At 63.3% G+C, this 8,815-nt stretch overlaps 1 protein-coding gene across 1 annotated transcript in view; it reads right to left on the minus strand.

The window, feature by feature from the left end:
- Rcc1l (RCC1 like) overlaps positions 1-8,815 on the minus strand; it is a 14,867-nt gene continuing 6,052 nt past the window's right edge. The window contains 6 exon segments of the mRNA XM_015491401.2: positions 1-713; positions 1,822-1,907; positions 3,543-3,716; positions 4,756-4,843; positions 7,446-7,627; positions 8,608-8,692. Of these exon segments, the coding sequence (XP_015346887.2) occupies positions 636-713; positions 1,822-1,907; positions 3,543-3,716; positions 4,756-4,843; positions 7,446-7,627; positions 8,608-8,692 (693 nt within the window). The 3' untranslated portion in view covers positions 1-635.

The raw sequence follows: 8,815 nt of genomic DNA on the forward strand, positions 1-8,815 counted from the left end.
GAGGCAGAAAATAGACTTTATTCCAAAAATATCTGTAAATACTGTTCTAAGGAAAAAGGCCAGCAGTGACCAGAGCGGACGTGGCCGTGACTTCTGATCCTCGTCTGCTGGCCCCCAGCCAGGCTGAGCCCCCTGAGCCTCCTCCAGCAGGCGGTGAGCGTGGTGGCAGGACGGGGCGGCAGGAGGGCTGGCCGCTCAGCGAGGAGCCCGCGGGGTCTTGGGGACTGCTCACTATCCTCGGGCTCAGCGTGGCAGCGGGCAGGTGGCTGTGTGCACGGGGTCATCCAGCACAGTTCCACAGGAGCCCGTCTGGTTCACGGCCCAATGGAGGTTCACGTGGGTCACTAGGACACACCCAGAGCCCCCCGGTCACTATGTCCTGGCAGGCCACCGCCTGAGACCAGACACATCCTGAGGCTGAGCCTCCCTGGACAGCTGTCCTGGGCCAGCCGGGCCCTGGAGCCCTGAACAGGTGGGTGTGCCAACAGTCATCCCACGCCCTGGCCAGGACCCCTCGGGAGCGTGGCCTACAGAGGGCAGTGGTCCTGTCCCTCCAACACTATCCGAGAGCCCCGCCAGGCACTGTGTCCCTGTCCTGCTGGGCTTCCCTGGCCAGCCCTGGGTCAAGCAGGAGGTCAGATGAACGACTTGGCCAGGGTCACCATGTGGTCCACACCACAGGCCATGTCCACGGGCTCACCGGGCATCGTCACCTGAAGGAACGAGAGCGAGACATCCTTCACTGCGGGCAGCGGCCGCAGGGCCACCAGCCTTGTCAGCCTCTCGGGAGGCCACTCCCTCGCTGCACCCGGCTCCCGCAGGAGGGGCACTGACAGCACCAGCAGGCCCTTGGGCACAGTGAAGAGAGACCCAGGGACAAGGCACCCCAGCCCCTGCCCTCAAGGGCGGCCATCGCGGCTCACGTCCACACCTGGGACACCTCTGGGGAAGCAGAGACATGTCCTGCATGTGCACATCCCAGAGGCCGCGGCCCTCAGGCGGGTGTCATGTCTGTCCTATCAGAGCAGCTCAAGAGGCCCTCGCTCCTACCCTGTGGGTCTAGTCTGGGGCAACCCCGCCTGCCACTCCACCCAGCGACCCCACTACAGACACAGGCTGTCCTACTCACAGGTACCCTCAGGGTACACACGCAACACACGCACATACATGCACACACGCACGCACACACGCACACACATATGCACATGCACACACACAGCTCTGCAGAGACTCCCAGAGGGAATGAGAGACACCAGCACCGGCCGCTGCCCAGGGAGGAGGTGGCGCAGGAGGCCACCCTCCACAGCACAGCTGTAGTGACTTTCGAGGACATCTCCTGAGCTGGCGGTGAGCCACAATGAGATGAGCTACAACTGAAGAAGGACCCCCCGCCCCTTAAGCTTTGAAAATGCCTCCTGCCTGCTGCGTCCCCACTACAGAGCCTGGATGCCCCCTGAACCTCTGGCCGCTGAACCTCTCGGGCCACTGGAGCGCACTCCCGGAGCCACGGGTGAGGACCTGCTCCAGGCCTGGCAGACCCCATGCCCAGAACAGGCTTTGATGGGGATTCTTGCAGGGACAGGAACACCTGCAGGGCCACTCCCTCTAGCCGCGCCCTCACCAGGCCCCCACAGGGAGCTGACCTCAAGGGAGTCCAGGACAGCAAGCCCCAAAATCGGGGAGCCTGGCCTGGCCCCAGCCACCCCTTCACTGTGGCAGGGGGGACAGTCCCAGGCCCCGCCCCGCCCCAGTCCCAGCCCCTCTGCATGCTGGGCAGGCACCGAGGCTGCTCCCCGGGTCCCAGCGTCCGCCCGGCCTTACCCTCCAGGGGAAGTACTGGTCCTCCAGGCGGCCGATCCCCAGGCACCCGCGGAGGTTCTTGCCCCACACGAACAGCTCGCCCTTGTCTGGGGGAAGAGGACAGCGGCTTGGCGGGAGCTGGCAAAGAGCCCGTCCCAGAAGCCCAACCGCGAGGACAGACCTTCTGCGATCAGGCACAGATGGCCCATCCCCACCCCGTTCCCCCAGTGCTTCCTGGGAAGGGAGAAGCCAGTGTCTTAGGCACCGTCCCCACCCTGCTGTCCGACCCCGGGGAGGCGAGTCTGAGGAGCGTGTGGCCCGGCCCAGCCCTGCCCGCCCCGGCCCTGGTGACCCTATCACACACCAGGCCACTCCTGGCTTCCTAAGCCACAGAGAGGCTGCTCTTTCTGTGTCCCCCAGGGCCTGCCTGAGCCAGGCCTGGGCCCATGTGCTGTGAGCTGGGGACAGGGCAGTGACAGGACAGACACAGTGATGCGACCTGACCTAGATGAAGAGCTAGAACTAAACAGCCCAACCCACCCATGACTGCAAACCACAGAGGCCACAAAGGACAAGGACGCAGTCCACGGAAGGGACCCGTGTACTGCTCAAATACAGTCTGTCCCCCAAATCCATGTGGTGGGCACTGGTCCCCAGGGTAATGGTGAGGACAGTGGAGGGGCCCAGAAGGAGCAGGCAGTCACCAGAGCCTGGCCTCATGAGGAGTTGGTGGAGCTCCCGAGAGGGCTGCCACAGACGGGCTGGGGCCATTCCCTGCTTGTGCCCCGCCAGGGTCTCAGGGACCTGCCTTCTGCCAAGTGGCAGTGCCAAGCCAGGGAAAGCCCCCAGGTCTGGCTCTGCGTGGCACCGGGAGCCACCTGTCCTGCCCAGCACTCATGCTCACGGCCACTCACAGGTCATGCTGCCACTGGGAGCAAAGAAAGAAAGACAAAGGAAACTGCCCAGGCCTGGGGTCCTGTGGCTCGGGAGGCTGAGCAGGGAGAGCACAAGTCCAAGGCCAGCCTCAACCACTTAGCGAGGCCGCAATGACTTAGTGAGACCCCGCCTCTAAATAAAGACCCAAAGGACGGGGTGCAGCTCAGTGTGAAGCACCCCGATGGCACCTCCCTGAGGAAAAGGGACCTTTCCCAGGAGAGGACTGAACACAGGGGTCATCGACAAGTGAGCCGCCTGTGCAGTCGTACTGCCCAGGGAAACCCACAACCGGGGCACCCAGAGGCCACGGGCCGTGCCAGCCCAGAGTCCGGTGGGACAACTCGTCTCCGACAGCTTGTCATCTGGCCAGGCCGTCCTGTGATGGCCCCCAGCACTTTGGAGCAAGGAGCGCTCCACCTCCAGAAACCACAGGGGTCTCCAAACTGCCTCTGGCCACCGCGTGCCCGAGGCCGAGCGGGGTCTTGGCCTGCGGGGTAGCCCACCCACACTCTCCATGGACTCGCCCACCTCTGCCAGGGCTTCTCGCATGGCCAACTGGTGCCCTCGAGAGTCACCCAAACATCAGCCTCACCACAAACCACAGGAACCGAGCCCAGTTCCAGGGGAGGAAGCGACGAGGTTGTTCACCCGCAAGCCACGGACGGCTGCTGGCCGCCCCCGGTCAGCCCGTGCTGGTCAGCCCACCCCAGTCAGCCCGTCCCGGTCAGCCCACCAAGGCACCACGGGCACACAGAGGGAAGGGAGCATGCGGGGGAGCACCTGGGTCCTGCCAGCCGGCCACTTACTAGAAAGGGCTGCAAAGTGGCTGAGCCCACAGCGGATAAGGGAGACCTGGACGTCCGGGTTGAACTCGGTCAGGCCAAAGAGCGTGGGCGGGATCCTCTCCGGAAGGGCAGTTTCCACGAGGCTGGGTCCTTTGCCAAGGATTCCGTAGCCCCAGACAAACACGTGTCCTTCCCCTGCGCACAGCAGGACGGGGTCAGCGGGCCACCCAGCCGAGGCTCCAAAGAACAGGCTGAAAACACTCCTCCTGTCCCGGCTTCAGTTCCCGCCTCAGCGTCCGCCCAGCCGCTGGCCACCCTCGGAGCCCAGAGCCCACGTCATGCGGCAACCTGGGTGGGGGCAGCCCCTAAATGACCCAGGAAGCCCACACGGCCTCCTGAAGCTTGGAGACAGCTGTCCCTATTAACGGACCCAGGTCCTCACTGAGCAGATCACACAACACAGACAATTCCTGGCCAGACCTTTAAACTTTAAGGAAAAAACGTTTTTGTTGGTACCAGGAATCAAACCCAGGGGTGCGCTCCCGCCAAGCCACGACCCCTGAGACGGGCACTCTCCAGGTCCCCTGCGGTCTTGCAAAGTTGCTGAGGCCACCTTGAGCCTGGGGTGCTCCTGCTTCTGCCTGGATGTAGTTTTCTGACACCAAGTTCTTGCTTTTCTCCCCAGACGCTGGGAACCGATGGCTCAGGCCAGGCAAGCGCCCCTCAGGCCTGCAGCTGGGGCGCAGCTCGGGGAGTGCACGGCACAAGCGAGGCCCCAGATTCCAGCCCTGATACCCATGCCAAGGTTGGTGCTCCTCGGTGTGCCACACACTCACTCTCAGGGCACAGACCTCGGTGTGCGACACACTCGCAGGGCACGGACCCTGGTGTGCCACATGCTCACTCGCAGGGCATGGACCCTCGTGTGCCACACACTCACTTGCAGGGCAGGGACCTCAGTGTGCCACACACTCTTTCACAGGGCACACAGTGGCAGTGCCCACTCTTTCATTTACTTCCTGGCTGGAGAAGGGATCTGGCTGGGCTGAGGGAACAGGGACCCTGCACCCTGCACCCTCGAGGTCTGCTGGAGTGACAGGATGAGCAGCTCTCTGGCCACATGTGTCATGAAATTCACCAGGCTCGGTCCAGCGGATCATCCCATGGCTACGTGAACCTGACAGCCTAGTGAACATGCCCACCAGTCCCCAATGACTACCCAAGGGGGTCTCACCGTTCAGTAAGGCACAGCCGGTGCCCCCGCAGGCCGCCTGCTTCACAGTCCCCACTCCTGAGAAGGGCAGGCACCGAGGGACGTTCACCTGAAGCGAGAAAGGGCTCCAGGTAGGACAGGCTACGTGGGGGGTGGGCCGTGGGCAGGGCCACACCAGCTCTCTGTCCACTCCAGGGCCATCTCCTGAGCACCACACAGGCACGAAGCCGGGACCTAGGGACCTGGATGCACAGGGGCTACAGGACCAGCCCACCCTCAAAGAGCACTGGCTGGCTCAGGGGCAGCAGTCAAGGTCAACCTCAGACCCCACGAGCAAAACGCAAGGGGGATCCAGAGGTCTGAGTGGCAGAGCCGTGTAGGCCGGGGAGAGGCAGCCAGCGGGGTGTCCGTGCCTGAGGCCTGAGGAGAGGCAGGAACCAACCAGGCCAGGGCAGAGCGGGGAGCAGGGCATCCACCTGACGCAGGAGAGGACAGCCGGGCGTGAAGCCACTCGAGGAGCTCACAGGAGACCAGAGCAAAGGGCCCACGGCTGTGGGTGGCACGGGTGGCCGAGGAGAGGCACCCTGCACAGGCCGTCCTCTGGAGAGTGAACGGGCAGCGCTGGAGGAGCCTGGGGAGCTCTGGGGAGGCCAGGGAGAGTAGTACTCAAGAGCCCGGGGTCAGGGGCAGGTGAGCGGCAGAGGGACACTGAAACCACAGGAGAGATCTTCTAGTGGGAGATGCAGAGGCCAGGAGGGGCGCCCACACCTCAAAGGGCCAGCAGGGGAGGAAGAGCAGGGGCCAGACCAGGGAGGAGGGGGAGGGCCAGGGCACGAGGACAGCCGGGAAGGAGTGTGTCCCAGCAGCGCCACGGCCAAGGTCAGAGATGGGGCGGGAAAAGGCTGTCCAGTGCCCTCCTAGTGCCTCTGGCTCCAGGGAGGTCGCTGGTGGCCCTCACGGGAGCCATGGACAAGCTGACAGGCAGAGGCAGACTACAATGGACTGGGACGAGGACTTGGGGACACGGACGAGAACTCGGGGACAAAGACGAGGGGACAGGATGCAAGCATGGCTGAGAGGACCCCTGGGAAGGGCAGGTCAGAGGGAGGGAGGACAGGCACAGAGAGGACAGGACCCAGCAGGTGCACTGAGGTCGAGGAGAGCCAGCCCCAGGGCAGCCCCTCGGGGGCCGTGACAAATAAATAAGTACAAGTTGTCTCAGCCACTTGTAAGGCGTCTTGGTGACCAGGTCTCCTGCTGTTCCAGCCCCTGAGGACCCCTCTCCTGGGTGAGGCCACCCAGTACAGGGAGCGGCACTTCCAAGAGGAAGTCACAGGACCCCGCCTGGTCAGCACCCTCCTGACGAGGCCAGCTCCACGGTGAGCCACCCCAGAGCAGCCCGAGAGGAGGGACGGAGGCAGCCAAGCATTGGATCTTGCTGGGCCAAGCGCCAGCATAGCACTGGGCTCCGTCCAGCAGGGCCCTGCCTCCCCCAGGCACAGCAAGAAGGCCGGCAGCAGAGCCCAGGGCAATGCAGCCCTGGACAGTCAGGGACGCAGCTGGCCACCTGGCGTCCAGCCACGGTCCCATGTGTTGCTTAGTTCTCTGATTCAGGGTCACGTGTCAAATAATCATGGCTAACGGTGGCTCATGCAACTGTCCCCACAGGAGGTCGGCATGGGGAGGGGCAGCGCTCCCTCAAGCCCCTGCCCGCCGTCCACCTCCCACAGATAATGCGCCTCTAAACGACTGGCCTCCTCCCCTGTTGGGTGCCGGGGCACTCAGAGTCCACAGGCAGCCTCTGCCGGCCACCAGGCCGGACGCGGAGGAGGCTGCCTCCCTGTCGCTGACCTCTGCGTGGCCTTACTCAGGTCTATTACAGCCTCTGCAGCCAGGCGCAGTGGTCACCCTGTCTCCCAGCACTCAGGAGGCTGAGGCGGGAGGGTCACCAGTTCCAAGGAAGCCTCGGCACTCAGCGGGACCCCGGGGCAAAATGGAAAGTGACAAAGTCTGGGATGCGGCTCTGCGGGTGGCGCCCCTGGGTTCCATCCCCAGGACCACGAAAAATAAGTGAAAGTAAACAAAACCCCGAGTGTCACCAACAATTCCATCGCATCAGGGAACACGGTGTCTCTGGAAGACACACACTGACCCCCCAGGGATGAGCAGGTACCTAGGTCCCCCTCAGAGCATCCCAGGGCGGGGACGCGGACACTGGGGTGGGGCCCCTCCTGTCCTGGAACCAGACTAGGGTGATGGCGCAGCCTGTGAACACACACCACCCGCACGTGCTCTACAGGTGGGCGTGGCGTGCATGTCACCCTCCCCAGAATGGCCGTTGGCTGGCGATGGCCGCACAGGCACGTGGTGGAAAGACCAGGCCAGCCTCCACCTTCTGCTCCATGGACAGTCTCCCCCAAGACCCTGCGTCTGCGGCTTGCGGCCTGCGGCCCCCTTCACAGGGGGGGCCAGAACAGGGCCCTCGAGATGCTGCTGGCCTGGCGGGCCACGCAGTCTTAGCTCAGGGTCTGTGTCATGCTGCCGCCACGGCACACAGGACATCACAGAGACTCCGCAGCCTGCTTCAGACCCTCTGGGAAGGGGGACCTGAAGCCCTGACAGCACCCCTGGCCCCCAAGCCCACTCCCTAGGCCCCCGCACCCACTCCCCAGGCCCCCGCAGGCCCGCGTTCCCCGCCTCCCTGCACGCACCTGAGTGGACTCGGTGACGGAGGCCAGCTGCAGGTACTCCGAGTTCCCCCAACCAAAGAGGCCTCCGTCCGCTGACACGGCCAGGCAGCAGTCCCCGTAGGTGGCGACCTGCACGACCTTCACTCCAGCAAGGTCCCCTCCCAGCTTGGTGGGCACGCTGGTGACATCGTAGTGACCAAGACCTGGCAGGGGAAACGCGCACCTTCAGTTACTCTCCCTTCCCGCAGGCTCGCGTCACGCCAAGCACAACGCTGGCCCCGACAGCACCCGCACAGAAAGCCTGGCCTGCCCTGCTGGCCGCACACCTGCTCCCACGAGGGAGGACTCGTCACACACGGCTATTCTTCTTTTTTTTCTTTTTAATATTTTTCAGTTGATGGAACTTTATTTTATTTGCTTATCTATATGAGGTGCTGGGAATGGAACCTGGTGCCTCACACGTAGGAGGCCAGCGCTCTACCACTGAGCCACAACCCCAGCCCCACAAATGGCATATTCTTAAGGCCCAAAAGGCATGTTTTTAGGGACCCTGGAATTTTTTAGGTCAGAATCAAGTTAGAAACTTTGTAAGATAAGCACCGGGCAAGTGGCCCATGCCTGCGATCCCAGCGACTCAGGAGGCTGAGGCAGGAGGATGGCGAGTCGGAGCCAGCCTCAGCAACTTAGCGAGGCCCTAAGCAACTCAGCAAGACCCTGTCTCTAATAAGACGTAGAGAAAAGAAAAAGGGCTGGGGATGTGGCTTGGTGGTTCGGTGGCCCTGGGTTCAATGCCTGGTGCCCCAGATACACACAGATACACACACAGATATACGTAAGAGCAGAGGCTGGGATTGGCCCATGGTAAAGGACCCTGGGTTAGATCCTAGTGAAGCAAAAACATGAAAAAGGAAATTTAGAAAAATTAACATTACTAAACACCTAAGGAAGGGGCCTCCACACACAACTCGGGGCCACAGGAGCGAGTCACCCTGCAGGGCCAGAGCAGGACCAGCAGTGGGGGTCAGGGCTGGCCAGCTGCAGGCTGCATGTCCATGGTCACAGGCAGCGGAAAGGGGGTCACAGGCAAGTGCAGGGGACAGCACTCCCCAGGAGCAAGGGGGATGGGGCCCAGTGGGAGGCGGTCCTGGCCCCCAGGGCCACACCACGGCCTCTCATCACACACCTGTCTGCCCATCGGCACCCCATCCACAGGAGTAGACCTCGCCTCGATCCGTGAGGAACAGGCTGTGATCCTGTCCGCAGGCCACCTGGAGGACACCAGTGGGCAGAGGAGACCCTCTCTCAGAGTCCCCAGGCCCGCTCTCCCCTCTGCGCAGCCAGAGCAGCAGCTCCTGAGACCAGGAGGGGGCCAGGAGGGGACGGGGGGCCAG

Source organism: Marmota marmota, unplaced genomic scaffold, assembly GCF_001458135.2.
Source record: "Marmota marmota marmota unplaced genomic scaffold, marMar, whole genome shotgun sequence".
NCBI classification, from domain to species: Eukaryota; Metazoa; Chordata; class Mammalia; order Rodentia; family Sciuridae; genus Marmota; species Marmota marmota.